This window comes from Molothrus ater, chromosome Z (assembly GCF_012460135.2).
Source record: "Molothrus ater isolate BHLD 08-10-18 breed brown headed cowbird chromosome Z, BPBGC_Mater_1.1, whole genome shotgun sequence".
Classification (NCBI taxonomy): domain Eukaryota; kingdom Metazoa; phylum Chordata; class Aves; order Passeriformes; family Icteridae; genus Molothrus; species Molothrus ater.
The window spans coordinates 20,791,546-20,808,603 of NC_050511.2; the positions used below are offsets into that span (position 1 = coordinate 20,791,546).

The 17,058-nt window shown below is 35.0% G+C and overlaps 1 protein-coding gene across 2 annotated transcripts in view; it reads right to left on the minus strand.

The window, feature by feature from the left end:
- Positions 1-553: 553 nt before the first annotated feature.
- ADAMTS6 (ADAM metallopeptidase with thrombospondin type 1 motif 6) overlaps positions 554-17,058 on the minus strand; it is a 134,627-nt gene continuing 118,122 nt past the window's right edge. For both annotated transcript variants that reach the window (XM_054517918.1, XM_036404041.2), the window contains exons 20-24: positions 14,777-14,906; positions 11,064-11,268; positions 7,426-7,602; positions 6,055-6,211; positions 554-745 (exon numbers count right to left, since the gene is read on the minus strand). In XM_054517918.1, the coding sequence (XP_054373893.1) occupies positions 636-745; positions 6,055-6,211; positions 7,426-7,602; positions 11,064-11,268; positions 14,777-14,906 (779 nt within the window). In that variant the 3' untranslated portion in view covers positions 554-635. The remainder of the gene's footprint in view (positions 746-6,054; positions 6,212-7,425; positions 7,603-11,063; positions 11,269-14,776; positions 14,907-17,058) is intronic.

Below are 17,058 nucleotides of genomic sequence, written 5' to 3' on the forward strand. Positions count from 1 at the left end.
GCTTTATATATGGCTCACAGCAGTGTTCAGGAAATATGGATTACTCCAAAGGGAAATAGGTGGAATGAAGGAAAAATACTTTTTTTCTAAAAAATTTCTGCTCCTTAAATAACATTTCCAAGCTCATTTTATAATTTAAATTGTGGTGCTGTGTCAAGAGATAAAATAGTTAAGATTTTTAAGCTACGACTTAACTTTTTTTTTGATTCTTCTTTACTTCTATAGTAAACCAACTCATAAGAACTACATTTTAAACACTTTTAAATAGAAATGGATTCAGTGTCATTGCTAAGTCCATAATAAAAGTTATTTTAATGGTCCATGGATGTAAACAGACTATTGAATTTAGTCAAAAGAACACAAATGTTCCACAGTAAGCTATTCTATATGTGTTGTGTGAATTTTTCAAATTTGGGATCCCCTCATACTGTGTCCAGCACTTTGGATTAATAAATCCCACTTCACAGAAGTTAAAATAATATTGAAATCCTGTCAGCTGGGGCTGACCAGTGGTTATGTTTTCCACAGGGTAATGCATTTGCAAGGACGTCAATCTTATTCCACTGTGTGGCTCTCTTCGATGGACACTCTTCCACAATGATAATAACAAGGCACATTCTTCTGCTTCCTGTGGGTCAGTGTCCTTGGCAGGTCTTGCAGCACATCTGTCTGAAGTATGCTCGACTGCAGAACTTGAACTTCAGCACCAGTGGGCAATAGGCCACTTTGTTCACATCTTTGCACTCTAATAATTAAGAACATTAAGGAGAAAAATATATAAATTAGATATATAAATTAAAGTACAGATATATAAATTAAAGTACAAAGAAAATCTGATGTTTAATATGCTTCTCATCTATCCATCTATCTTGCTTTCTTTGTAACTACTCTTTCTAGTACAGTCTAGTGCATACAATATTGCAAATTTTAAAAGCCATAAAAATATTTGCAGGGCTTTCAGACATTTAAAAGTGCGTAGTCTTTGCCTTGGAAGAGCTATCATTTATTGGGATAAGTGATTACACAGTTAGAACATGTGAGTTCTTTTTTTTACATTACTTTTAACTTCCTTCTCAGCAGTTATTTTATTCATCCACAAGAGGTTATCATTATGATGATTCACACTATTTGATACCATGCCTGAGCATTTGTAAGAATCCTTAAAACAGAATGAGCGTTTCAGCTAACAGGGATGGAGAATATTACACAAGTGTTACAAATAATGGTACCAACAGGGTGAGTTCAGTGACCAAACTGAATGGTGGATTATACTTCAAGCATGGTTCCACACATCCACAATTTATTTTATGCTAGAAGGAAAGCCACTTTTATGCCTGTAATAGACGTAAAAGCTCTTTCTCAAAGTTGTGTTTTCCTATATGCTGAGGTTTACGGCCTCAGCTGCCCTGTTGTGTCAGCATGTAGCTTTCCCAGGAAGGGAGAACAGAGCTCAGCCCCACAGAGGAGGGTTTCATTCTTTTGCATCCCACACAGGTTGCATATAAGGTGACTTTGTGAGTACATTACAGGAGCTGGAATATGCTGTAGTTCTCCCCTGGCTCATTTTTTGCACTTGTATAAAGAAGATGGGAATGGGGAATTGAATAGTTCGATCCGTGCTCAGTTCTTATCCTGATACAGCTTGAGAAAGACCTACATCTGTGAATTCAGTGACACACTCAGGTTCTACAGCTCTTCAGTCTCCATATAATCTCCTAGTACATGATTCTTGCTGTGGGACAGGTTGTTACAGATAGTGGATTAACACTTGCAAGCATACTGTAGTAGCAAATTGAGTGCAGATGAGAATTTTCAGTATTTGAACCTAGGAAAACATTAATGAGGCTGAACTTCCAGGTCTGTACTGACCAGTATTTCTGATAATATGCATGCTTTTAGCTAAGCAAGAAGTGGTTAGGAAATTATTTAAATTTTAATTTCATTACCACAGACGTAGTGCTTTCATTGCAATTCTTTCACTCCATGAAATGATGTTTGACATACTGCTTTTCTAGCTTTTTAATTCTTAATGGAAACATAATTGATTGACAGGAAAAAAGATGTTGTGAGTAGCTGGTTGAAACAGATATATTTCTCTACCAGCAACCACTGATGGTCACTTTATTTGACTGACTTTCAAAAACTCTTCACAAAAGAGGTCAAAACTCTTCCAGAAACATTTCAGGTACTCATACTCATGAAGACTGGGAATATAAGAGAGACAGATGGTGAATTATAAATGAAGTGAAAAATAAAAAGGTTCACTTGATCTGCACAAGACATAAAAAGTTCACTCAATCGCAAAAATAACCCTCAAACACACTGTGTTTAGTTACACACATGTAAAGCCAGTAACTCAATTTTTGCTAAAAGTAGGACTTCAAATGATTCTTTTTCATGTTTCTTTTATGTTATTCTTCCTCTTGAGTAAAACTGGACCTGTTCAGCTGATGCCATTTGGACAGCAATGAGAGAAAATCTTGAAGTTTCCCAAAACTTCTGGTTTAGAAATCAGTTTTGAAATAGATAATGGTGGCTGATGAAGTAGCCTATATTTCATAGGACCATGGTTTAATGGAGAAGGTCTAGCAGAGTTCTTTTTGTTTCTAGCAACAAGTGGTAATGAGTTTCAGTAAGCTACATGCACAACTTCTGCCTTGCTGAACTTTGTGACTAGATCAGGCAATATTATGATATTAACTATCATTTTACATTTAAAAAAATCACAAAATGTTACTGTGCCTCCAGCTAAAGAAATTGCAAAGTGCTATCATATAAAATACAAGAAAAACTGAAATTACATAAAAATAGACAAAACAATTTTTCAGGTAAATTTTTAGATGGGCTTTAGCAGCATAGATTCAGCAGACATATATGTTATTTAAGAGAATAGAAAAATTCTGAATAGGTTTCAAGTGGTATGGTAGATGATGCCTATAGTTCACTTCCAGCAGAGAATGCAACATTACCCTCATCAGTGACAGCCCATCAAAACCACATCTACAATATTATAAATCACCAATGAAAAGTCTGAAAACCCCAGAGGTAAAGCACATGTAAAATATGACAAGATTCAATGTAACTTTCTTTTAGTAATTCTGTATCCCCAAAATTTTGACTCTTGTTTTACACAAACAACATGTACTTTCCCAAAGAAAAATTTTCCAAGCTTCACCAACAGGATCATTACACTGCGGAGTGGCTCAAGCTTCCTCAAAACCCTGTATGATTTTATCTTTGGGTAGCAAAATTAAATTGCTAAGAAATTGTTGAACAGGCTCCATAGTCTGCAAGCACAGGTGTTTAGCAAACAAAGGGAGTCCGGTTTGCTGGGGTTTGAAACAGGAAGAGAGCCCCCCGGATAAGCTGACCCTGCTGCAAACCAGTGTGCTGCTGCTGAAGTTGCTTTTGCCCCACCATGGAGCCCAAAGCACGAGGCAGTGCTACAAGGTGGCACATGGACAAAGTCCCTGTGTGTGGGCAGGTATGCTCTGCTACATGCATGCATGCCAAAGTGGACAAACCCTCTCTCTCAGAGACCTGATTCCTTCCTTGAAACCCAAATACTGATAGTCAGATCACATCCCACTGTACCTGCGGAGTGACAGAAGTAAGCACAGAAGCACAGCAAGCCCCACTCACAAATAGATTCATGACAAAATATCATAGCTCCAAAATTTCTCACAGAAAATGCTATTTTTTCAAATATAGTTGTGCTCTTTAGAATTAGTTAGCTCTTGAAATCTTTTCATCATCTCCAGGATGGTTAAAAAGATAAGCCTCATTGTTTAAAGGTTGACACTTAACTGAACTAAGAGATGTCAGGACTTTTTTAAAGCAGAAAATGTGTCAAACCTGCACATTATTCTGCAAATTCTGTTTGTACTTCTCCTATTCACTATTCACTATTTAAGAGCAGCTGTAAAATGTATAAATTAGAATATATATATATATATAAGAAATACTTGTACAAGTATTGAAAAAATACCTTGAAGACAGAATTTTTGCCTAATTTTGGAATAGGGCAACCTTAGTCTTTCACAGATTGCAACAAAATTCTTCTGAAATGATCAAAGCATTTTAAACTGTTAAATGAATTTTGAGATAAATACCTCCAGCGTGGGACATAAACAAAAATGGGATGCTAAGTGGCAATGTGTTGGGAATTATATCCTTCAGAAGATACTGTACTATATCTTTTCCCCTTTGGTTCTCCCTAACTGTGCTAATGAGCCTGGAAAGCTGTCAGTAAGGAGCTGGCTTGCACCTGGCTCTCTCAGAGTGCAGGCCAAAGAGCTTACAACCATCTGGAATACAGCATAAATGTTTTTCAATATTTTCTATTTGTGGATCCTAAAAATTTTCCAGTGAAGGTGTGGGTCCCTAAAAACATAATTACCAACAGACTCGCTGTACGTAGCTAGTCTGCACAGTTCTACTGTAGGGAAGTTCAGGCCACAGAGATCACACACAGAAAACCGCCAGTTGCATTCTTCTACAACAGATTAGCATATTTTCTGATAATATTGAAGAATTATTAGTGTAATTACTATAAATAACAATATGACCTTGTCATCTAGAAATTAAGAGGAGACTGGAACTTAATCGTGTCCACTTATAAGTAATTTATTACCTTCCTTACTTTGGACTGAAATCAACATCTGTGTTTGGAAATAAAATAACATGTAGCCTGCAAGATTTAAAACGCAGAAATTTTCCTAGATTGATAGTTATCACTTAAAGATTTCATGAGAGCACTAAACAAAAACAATGCAAACTTTACCAAAAACAGTGAATTTCAGTGTTCATACATTGAAGCATAAGTGTATTTCTGGGACAATTTTAGTATGCTCCCATTTCATCACAGACTTTCCATCTCTATTTGCCAGACTTTTATAGCAATTTTGAATCTATGGCTTGGACATTGATGGATAGATTAGGCACTGAATGACCACCAAATCTGAATAGACTACGGGACACACTTGCCATTAAAAAAATTTAAATCAGAGCGTTTCTTCCACATAAACAGGACATTAAACCCCAATGTAGTAGGAGATTTTGTGTAAAAAATACTCAGTTATATACTGCATAGAGATGAGTTGTGTTAAAAGCAGCAGTGCTAGCAACCTTGTGGTCATGTACTCAAAATTTAGGGAATATAAAAATTTGGGAATAACTGTTTTAGAACGACTGCTTTTGCTGTGTAATCTCTTGATAGTTTGGAGAATTTTCTATTCCTTCTCCCCTTCCACACAAAAGGAATTGTACTTATCTCATGAGCAACTATTCCCAATTTTATAATCGATGAGGAAACATTTTTTACTGCCTAGAACTCCAAGTCTACTTTGAAGTCTGCATTTCCTAACCTAGCTTGGTCTAGACCATTTACACGTTCAGATCTGAAGTATTTTATAAATATGAATAAGCTTATTTGCACAATATTATCTCATATATCCACTACCAAAAACACATTCTGATGAAGTTAGTCAATAGTCTGATTAAATTGGACTTTATAATGCAAAAAATACTGTAATTATTTTGAACAGGCATTATAAAATTTAAAAAAATTACAAGTTAGTTAGAAGAAGCTGAAAGGATGTCAAAGTGTAAGAACAGACTTGTTCTTCCAAGAACCATGTAGCACAAAATCTATGGTCCCAGTCTTCAAATGAACAGGGAATTTACTATTTTTGCCACTACATTGTTGTGTTTAACACTGATTAGGCAGGTAGAAGGTCAGTGGATGAAAAGTGTATCATCTCCCCCTGCTATTATAAACATTTCCATTGAACCAATAAAGAGATTAGCAAATCAATGACACAAACAATAGTATTTTTCCATTAGTTAGGCTATATATTTTTTTTCAAAAAACCAATGCGTATTTAGGTTTTCATTGACTTTACCATTGAGCTACAATGACTAAACAGAAAATAATTTTTAAAAAGTCATTCACAGCCTGAGAGATGATGGCATCTAGACTTTTACCAATGCAGCAATGCTGACTATGTCACTTTATTCTTTTCAGAATAAATTATATTAAGATGGCAGACTTACCCTCTGTATTGGAAATGGGAGTACTGTCACATTTACTTTCACACTGCTGCATTGATGGAGGTCTGAGAGTTTCTGGACACTCACTGGATGCTTGTCCAGTATATGACAGGCACTGTACTGTTCTCATCTGTTGCCCAAGACCACACTGTGCAGAACACTAAAGAAGGAGAAAAAAAATGTAAAACCCTGCATCCAAATTTTAAATATAAAATAAAGCAACAGGAAGCAATCAGAAACATACTACATCCACAAATTTTAAAGAAGACAGGCATCTGAAGATGTTTGATTAATAGAGAAAAGAATTATCACAAAATATTCCAGAATTTCTTACAATACATATGAGTATTCATCTTTCAAAGAAAAGAAAATGCAATGCAATATTGACTCCTTGAAAAGTTTAGATTTGAGATATTAAAATATAATTTACTCAATTTCATGTGTCATACTGAGACTTTAGAATAAAGAAAGAAAAAACAAAGAAAACAAGAATCCAAATCTTCTACAGGACTTTTTTTAAGGGAAAAGTAAACAACTTTCAAACAAATAGACTTTGCTGTTTCAAAATATTTTTAATTTCTGTAACTAAATAGCTACAATTTTAGTATAATATTAGTTAAATATAAAAGTGGATCGGAAGAATCACCATGAAAAAAAAGCCAGCTAGACTGTAATATTGCAAATTATTTTCCACGGGGTAATTAAACTAAAATGTTTCATTTTCATTAGAGGAAAATTGCTCAGCAAACAGAAAATTATTCCTTCATTTAATATTCTAAAAGCAGGCCATTGATCACAAATGAGATGCAAAAACATCTTGTTCATGATCAATGAAGAAGAAAACTTAGTAAATCATATTTTGAAGGAAACTTAGTAAATCATATTTTGAAGCACTGCATAAAGGTGACATTATTTGGCCTGTCCTGTGGTAATTTAGCTCCCTGTATGGTAACTCAATATCTTATGTAAAAAATCATATTGATCTCAAAGTGTGGTTTTGTTCAGAGACAGATATATACACAGATCTGCTACTACAATAGGAATTGGCTTTATATTTCCATCATGTTTCTCAAGGAAGTTAAGCATGTTTTAAAAATAGTACACCCTGCAACACTGTTGTATCTCCAAAATACTCTAAAAAAGTAAGGATTTTTTTTCTTTAAAGTGCTTGTAGAAACTCATCCGGTAGAAACTAGATTACTCTCTAGACAAGCATCATGAAGAATCATGTTTAAATCTGACACAAAATGGGAGAATCTTTTTGTTTCCCTCAGCCATAGGAACCATCTCTTATCTACCTCCAGGGATATCTTAGGCTACGAGGTGCTAATGTGGGAGACTAACAGCAATGAAAACTTGCATGAAATGTCCCACCTGTCCCCAGTCTCCAGCAACCCAGCGAGGAGGAGGACATCGGCCTAAGCTACAGCGGATGCGCACTGGCGGTTTGTTCTCATCTTGGCATTGCGCAGCTGGAAAGGTTTTTAGAAGATCACTGCTTTTGCACAGGACAATTCGGTGTTTGAATCCTGGGCCACACTTTGGTGTGCACTGAAAAAAAATATTTATCCAAATAAATAATTAAAATCTCAGCAAAACACCAATGAAACTCTCAGAAATGCTGTTTGTAAAGCAGGACATGACGATTTTTGATCTTACAATTCAACTATAATCACAATACAGTAATAATAATTTTTAAATGTTTAGAAACACAAACAAGCTGACTGAAGATTGTTTCATTATGTACAAGTTTTTCTAAGTTTTAAATTTCCTTTGCTGTTTATATTTAGACTACAGTGTTACTATTTATGTCAGGCCTAAGAAAACACTGTAAAGTAGAAAGGCCTGCCACATTTAACACTATTATTAAACTAGTTTGACTATTTCAATAATTAAAAATAAGACAGTCTGTTCTTAGTATCACCTTAGTACAGTCTTCATCCACTTCACTTTATCCACAGATAATGAATACATTTTTTATCAATACACAAAAGGAAAGAGAAATGCTGGATTTGATTTCATAGAAACCACATCATTTAGATATATCAAAATATTATACCCTCTCCTACAGTGTATGCTTTCCTCTCCTTTCCTATTTAAATTTTAACCCTTATTTCACAGTTTTCTTTTATCACTTTTGTGCTATTCTGACAGCAAGCAGACGATAAAACAGCCACTTGAAAAAGGGCTGATGATCACTTTGGCTTTTCGCCATCTTCCTTCACCATGGTGCCACTGCCATTCTCCTTTGTTTTTGCTACTGACCATTAACTGTCGTACACAATAGCTCAACTGCATAATGAGGAGGAGACGAGCACTAGCAAAATTAAAACTCAAGAACTTTCCCAAATCAGTCCCTCTATTGGCATGCTCACCTTTATTCCATAAGCATATCTGCAGTATTTGGATCAGAATCAGTTTTCGACAGCATAAACTTTACATGCAGATTATGCTAACCTGTTCAAGACTGGAAATGCCTTTAATACGTAGTCACAAAACATTATTTGGAAAACAACATTATGTGGAACTGGAGCAATATTCAAGAAATCACATACCAAAGACTTTCCACACATCCAAAACAACTCACTATATCACTGGGGAAAAAAGAAACACCCCTAAGATTAATATAAAAAAATTACTTGAGTGAGGCAAACTTAATAGTTTTATGCCTAATCCTAAAGTATCTTTGAGTAATTTATAGAAATTTTCAAACAGCTCCACAGTATTATGTAAGGATATACCCTATGAATATGTAAAATTTTACATCTCTATCTACATATACCTCAAAACAAGAAGAAAATCTCCAGAGGGAGGCACCTAAACTAGTCCATATAGAATGAAAAGGTTTATTCCAAATGTTATCTCTACTTGGATTTAGGATCTTAAACTGGGCTGCATAAAGATGAATCTTGCATTTGAAGTTTATAATCCAGAAAGCAAAATGCATATATAATCACTATCCTTAAAATGTAACCTTTTCTACCCTATTCAATCTTTTTCTACCGAGGTACATCTCTTTATATACAGTAATTCAGTATTCAGAATTTTGATAAGGACTAAACATATAAAGTTTCAAAGGTCCTTATACTTCAATCTTGTGCACACTGCCTACTAGAAAACCAGATGAAGGAGGGAAGTAAGAGAAGATCTCTGGTAGAACTACACAAATAATACTAATGATAGAAACCAAAACCCAATGACAGTTAATATGTGAGGTCTTTAAAGTCATGATCATGACTGATCAGTTGGGGTTCAAATTCCAAGGAGTGTTTTCAGTACATTCTCCCACATGTATTTTGTACAAAACACTTGACTTTTTAAGTAGGATGTAGAAGTATGTGCCCCTTCCCAGCTGAGTGCTTAAAAATCACATCAGTCTGTCAAAACAAACAGAAAAGTGACAATGTTGAAAGGGCTGGGTCAAAATGTCAAAACGCAATGGACCTGTGAGGTTCCATAATCTACAGAGGATGTCAGCAAACAAGCAACAAGGACTAAACTTTGAGTTTAGGAGCATCTTCCTTCTAGTACTAATTGAAGACACAATCTTGAATCTAAATGTAGGATTCCATCTGAGAAGATCTTTCTCCAGCTATTGGTACAAGAAGAAAACAACACTCCATTTCGTGGAGTTATAGCAAAAATTCCACCAAGATGGACTACACTGGATCCCAGAAATGCAAGTGAAAGAAGGAAATAAGTTGCCTTCAATAATACTGAATGACTAAAAATAATAAACCCCAGTAAAATTTAACAAAAAGACTGTATGCTTCCAAAGAAAAGGAAAAGAAAATATCCAGATAAGCCAAACAAGGAAAAATTATCTTCTATTACTAAATGCTTCTAGAATTTCATGCCTTTGTGGAAGTCATTAAGACAAGTTATATGTGTTTGTCTGATAAGGCTCTTCCCAAAAAATCCTTAGAATAGTTTTTCGGGTTTTTTCAATAATTATCCTAAAAAATATAAAAGGAGTAGTTTAGAGGGGGTAGATTAATTCTGTCAAAGCTCAACTATCACAATGTGTGAAAAACCTTATGGCACTAGATAAGAATTACTACATTCCAGTGGGAAAGACATCCTTAGTTTTCATTTCAATTTGATAAAACCAGGCTTACATTTTCCTAAGGACTTCATCTAACCAGTATGTTTGCAAAATGACCAAAAGGATACACAATTTCTTGTAAATAATCACTTAAAATTTTAAGAACATGTAATTATATTGAGTGTCAACAAGTGTATAAGCAGATAAAACAGTTCTTTAATTGTTTTATTTGTAATATGCTTTGTTTTGAGTATGAAAAGAAAACTTCATATCTTGCATTCCAGAGAAAATTAGCAAGGTTTGTCATTGGTTTAAATGGGAGGAGTATTCAACTCCTGATTTTTTAAGTTCACTCTTGTTTTTCTTTTCATGTTTCTGTCAGAAATTCATATGAACACACATACAAAAATGTTTATATTTATAGTACTATAAAGATTTTAATATATTATATGCTATTTCTGGAAAACATTAACAGGAAAAAAAACAAAAAACTTTTCTCATTCTATTAAAACGGTATCATCAGTCAAAACAGTCTGCCAAGCTACACAAGAAAATTCATACCAGAAAGAAGCCTGGCAGTTTTTCACAACCCTGATTAATTATCACAACCAGAAGTTTAGTGGAGTTTGAGTCTTTAAATCAGAATGATTTTGTTCAAAATCATTACATGATCTTGCTGCATAAAAGCCTAGACTTGATAACAGAGTGAGAAACCACTTTAGGTAACCAGTATGTGATACCTGTGGGAGAGAAGGAGCTAATTTAGGGCTATAGTGACACTGTAGGTCATGGGCATTTTCATAAGAGGCAGGAAACAAAATAATGAGGCACAGGTGAAACGTCCTCTCGGAAATTTTCCTACTAACCCTTTACTCAGCAAGCCCTGACAGAAAATGTACTACTATTCAGTGGTCAGAGGTCCTGCCTCTGCTATCACCAATGAGCTAATACAGTGAAATCTCCTTACCTCTGACCAGTCCAGAGCAACCCACTGTGGGGGGCAGGACTGGTTGTTGCAGGGCTCTTTCTCAACAGGCCGGTGTGTTAAACAGTTGGCAGCGTCCAGCGTCTCCTCCTCAGAGGGGCCAATCTTTCTGATGCAGAGAACTGTCCGCGAACGCATTCCTCCATCACAGGTCTTACTGCACTCGGACCAATCTCCTATAAACCATCTGGATAGAAAATGTTAGGAGGCTCAGTTAAACACATTTCAGAAACAGAGTTGATAACTACACAAACCAAGAATGCAAATAGTTCAAATCACTAAACCGAAGTAATTTTTAACAATACATACATTCATGGTGATATAAAGTAGAAATTTATGGGTCTTTTTACTAAATATTTTAATTTATGCCTCACTGCAATCATATCTTCCAATAATAACACTCCTTTGTATTTTTCAAGAGCAGCAATTTCCATCCTAGCCTACAGTAGTTAGAAAGGAGTGTTTGAGCCTGACAAAACTGAAGCTATTTATGTAGATTTGTATTGGACTTGCCTGAAATAATTTCTGTGAGAGTGGTTTGCAACTGGAAATGTTTGGGAACCATTGCTGAAAGTTACATCACAAGTTAAAAGCCAAGATGTTTGCCTCTTTGGTATCATTACAATAAAATAATTTGATCTCAAAATTGGACTTTTTGAGAGTTAATTCTCATCAGATAATGAGACATTTGTAAACTTATTAATAAAAGGCTATACTGAAATGTAAAATATTCTCATCTTTTAAACTGAAGCAAACACAAGTAAGATATGAATTCGTCTGATAAAAACAATCATCTCAACGAGCTCCTTTAAAATTTAAAGAATTGCACTATAGGCTGTAGAGGGAACTTCTGAGTGCTTCTGCATACATAGTAGAAACCAAGAACTGTAAATAAAATTAGATTGATTTGTGCTGCTGCAGAGATTAAAGCAGCTATTAATGTGGCTGTAATATTATATATTCCTACTTATGAATGACTAATGCCGCTCAATTAAATAGAAATATCTCTTCATATTGACGAGCACATTTGGTCTTCAGTATTTAATATGTTGATTAGTTACTCGCCTGAGCCATCCTTGCAAAGGATGAAGTTGAAGTCTAGTATGCTATCAAATGTTGCCAAAATGCCAAAAATGCCAGGCATATCAGTCATTGTGGATGTTCCTGAGGCATGCCTGGAGCTACCTCATAAGATGTCTTTTCTCAAACTGCTGTCAAAAAAAAAGTTCTGCTATCCTCTTTTGTGTTTCATTATATGTAATATATCCTAACATGAAACTAGATCAATGCAGAGATGGAAAAAATTATGTCACATTCTGTTGTTACTTTCCCAGAAAAAGGAAGTTAATTTGTGATTCTTAAGAGGCATAAGATCAAAAAATCTTGTGCGTTTACCACAATAGGGAGAATCTGAAGCTATTCAGAGCTTTCAAGAGGCTGCGGAGTTAATTTTTAATTGATATTACAATTTGCTCAAGCGACTTTGCTCTCAGGTACCTTTAATATTTATACTGTATGATAAGACAGAACTATTCATAATTCATAGAAATATGAAATTATATTTTCTTGAAATCTGAAATGTAAGAGTTACTTATTGTAATAACAAAGTATTGAAAATAAACATAGCCTTCTGCTGTTCAAAGACATCAAGTATAATGTAACTGGTATTCAGTTAGAAAGGATATAATTTTCATTGCTTTTGGTATGCACCAAGAAAAGAGTAGAATTGTGCTAATTAAAAAGGGAAATATTTGGCCGGTCCATGTAAACACAAAGTCTTACTGCATGATGAAACTTTCTGTCAAAACAGCCAAACTTCTTAGGATAACTATCTGTTATTTGAACAGCCTCCTACTAGATTACTCACAGAATCAGGAATTGAGAACCTTTCCTTAGTTTGGCACTTCGTATTGATTCTAGGGGGAATGTCAGAATGGAGGCAGACATCGGTTGAATTGCTCTGATATGTTGAAGTAGATGCTAATTAATACACTCTACCCATTTTCTGAACATTGATGTCTTCACTTTCACCATGTTAATCAATGTCCCTGTTGTACTGGATGGGGAATCCAAAAACTTCCCTCTTTGTGGGCTCAGTTTAGTTAGTTTGTGGAGGTTTTTAAGTAGTGTCAGTGAAAAAAAAAAAACAAAAACAAAAACAAAAAACTAAACCAAGGAAAACAACAAAAAGCCCCCGAAATTAAACTAGTTTGGAATAACTTTGTTAACATTACTTTGTAAAATGCTAATTTGCTAATAGTTAAGCCACACAAAGGAAGGGATTGGAATGTTTTTGGTAAAAAGGAACTGATCAAACATGACTGCTTTTTAAGTCCTGCTCTCAGGTGCACATAGTTGGTGCATTTAGAGGCATGTCAAACAGTGTTATCTAAACAGAGGACAAATGAATACCCATCCAGGATAAACATATTTTTACACATAGACTGTGGGGACAATGATTTTGACCAAATTTAGACCTGTCTGACAGAGCTCGTTCACACTTAAAGGTAACAGCAGTGCAATGGCTTCGCTTGGCTTTATGCCAAATGAGTGTGGTAGGTGACACAGGGGCACGACGTGAAAGGGACACTGTTCTGCCATCCTGCAACCAGGCACCGCGCCAGGGAAGCAGTTGGAAGCTCATTGACCTGCTGTGATTTAATGCACAAAAATCTTGTCTAGTTCTTCACAGTGTCCTCCATGCTACAATTTATCAGTTTCTAAGAGACATTTACAGATGACCACAGTATTGGATCATTGCGCATCATTGAGCCATATCTGCATTTAATTAGCATTAATGATTTTCAGACCCAGTTGGAATACAGCTTCAGATTATCACCAAAGTCAAATTAACCAGAGCTTGGGAATCAATTAACTGTTGTATTGGTTCCACCTTTTCCACAAGTTTTACTTGTCCCAAAGCATAAGGAAAGCTGTTGTCACATGTTGATACTATTTTCTAGTACAAAATATCACAACTGTTTCTAAACAGGTAAGCTATGCTTTGTGTCCTTGCCAAACTTCATTTTTGATCAAATGAGCTGCTGAGTTTTTAATTATCAATACATAGCATACAGGTATCTTTAAAAATAAATCTAAATGGAATCTAAGCACCTAATCCTAAAGGCACACAGCATTACTCTTCAACACTGAATATGCTGGAGAAAAAGTTTGACAAAACTATTGCCAGGAAATAGTTTGGTCCTCTTGAAAGTTTCTGTATTTGCCACTTCTCATGTGAACACTTCGACACAAATGTTAACATTGTACATACTTTAGAATATAGCAAACATTTCAGATGCAATATTAATAACTAGGGTAAAGTTAAGTTTCACCGCAACATTTTTTTATCATTGCTGCCTTAAGAATGGTCCCCAGTTCTACTCTGTGAACTACTCACTGCATATGACACTCATATCCTAAGAAACTGTTTTGCTAGATTCTATTTACTTAGAGTGTTTGGTGTAGTTCAAACATCACTATTGTTCCACGGTCAAGCAGAGATCTTCAATGCATTTTTCAGAGCTGATTTTAGAGGAACAAGAAACTAAAAACCAAACCCAAATACCTTTTCTGATAAGGCAGGTCATGAATACTAGATGAGAATCTTATTTGGTTAACAGGATTTATTACAGATTATGAAGACTTATCTTTCTATGCAAAAAAAAGTCCATCTTAAGTGATTAATGACTTACTCAGGTGGGCAAGGCTCAGTGTTGCAGGCTCTTTGGTTTTCTGGAGGCTTACTGTCAGGGTCACAGTAATTGTTTTGTACAATGGAGCTGTCATCCAGCCTTTTACACACCACTTCTTGTTTCTGGACACCTTGGGATGAAATGAAAGATCATTAATTAATCATTCTTGCTCTTCTAATTTTTGAGTATAATTGTATTTGACCTATTGATTATTAATTCTACCATACCACTTTATTTGGCCAAAGTCTACAGCAGTGAGAATTTAAATTGACTGAATGCCCCCTAGCCACAATAATTTTTTCATTTTCCTTCAATTTCAGGCTATCCTACTCAGAGACGAATTTATGATTCTGTTGTTTTCTAAAAAAAAGGAATATATTTACAGATTTACTAGAAGTTTGTTTTTATTTGTATATTGCACAAAATCCATTCTCTGTCTGCCATCCTCTCCTAGTAAAGACACTTAAATTTCCAAAGAAAACACCACCAAATAGAATGTGGTCACCACACTTCAATGCAGAATTATTGTTTATATGCTCTGGTTTGAAATAAAACAGCAATACTGGGGAACAGTGTTGCACTTTCATATATTATCCTACAATTTTTATTATTTTATTACATTTTTATCATATTTTATTATATTATTTTTAAATAAAATAATAGAACTATATTTCATTCTGAAAGAGGCAGTTTGTCTCTGTGAATACTCATTTTGCCTGGCACTTCCAGTTCCTCTTTCATTGTTAACCATCAACAGGGTAATCTGGAATTGATCATTATTGCCAAAACATGGTATATCACTGCCAAGGCAACATTATAAGGTAGTTTATTAAGCATATTTTCTGAGGTTTTTTTTTTAATCAGTAAAGAACCACTGATATGATGACAGTATATTGTTGCAATACACACTGCCTTCCTCCTCTTCTTAAAAACATGCTGTAAGATGGTTATTAGAATTTTTAAAATGTGTATTTGAAATTCACATGCAGTTTTTATTGAACATGCATTGTAATAAAACTGAAATAATGGCATTATCTGTACTTAAAATCTTCAAAAAGTCCTGTACCTTTCTTCAAAAGAGAAGCAATTATTTAACTTATTTCAAAATGTGAAATTAATATAATTAAATGGGGATTAAAACCTCCTGCTTCAAATATCTGCTAACTTTACCTCACAGCCATCTCTTTGTTTTTAAGACATGCATTGAATCATAGAATGACTTGGTTGCAAGGGACATTAAAGATCATACAGTTCCAAAACCCAGGCTGTGGGCAGGGACCCTTCCACTTGACCAGGTTGCCCAAAGACCCATCCATCCTGGCCTTGAACACTACCAGGACTGGGGCATCCACTTCACTGGACAACTTGTTCTGTGCCTCACCGGCCTCACAGTAAAGAACTATTTCCTAATATCTAATCTAAACCTGCTTTCTTTCCATTTGAAGCCCTTCCCACTTGTCCTGTCAGTAAATGCTCTCAAAAAAAGTCCCTCTCCATCTTTTTTGTCGGCTTCCTTTGGATCCCAGATGCCTGCAATTAGGTCACACCTAAGCTGTCTCTTTCTCAGGCTGAACAAATCTTATTCTCTCAGCCTTCCCTTGTAGGAGGAAATAATATCCTCCTCTGGCTCTTGAAAAATAAGTGAAAGATCTAAATATACGAGAAGCTGTGACAAGATTCACCTTGAATACTATAATCAACGCAAAAGCTGCCAACAGAAGACAAAAATTCAAATCAGACCTGACAACCTAAGCAGGAATATTTCTAGCAATTTTCTGCTCACATTTCACCACAATAAGAAATAGTATTTAGCAAGCCAAGCCAAACAGCAATGCCAGTAATGTGGCACAACTAGCTGACGTACAATTCATGTTGAGTTCTGACCAATAATTTATCCTTTCTATCACAAACTGCCTTAAGTCTCCTGGTTGAATAGGCTGAATGTGGACTTCATAATGATATTTTCCTCAAATATATTTGGTTCAAAATAATTTATACACACTTTAGAATTAAGCATTGTAATAATGCAGACCATTCTCACAAATGTACTTACAGGATAGCAATGATACTAATGTCATATTTTTACTGCATTTCCTACTGGTATCAGACAAATTTCCTTCTCAAATTTGGCTAAAAACTGGCACTCATAACAAATCCATTTTTGAGGAATTTTGTAATAAGAAAATATTCTAAACTTCTATGATTGCAAATTATCACTCAGCTTTAAAAAATTTGCAAGTGTGTTATTAACTGAATGTTGGTCATATCACCTGTGAGAAAGT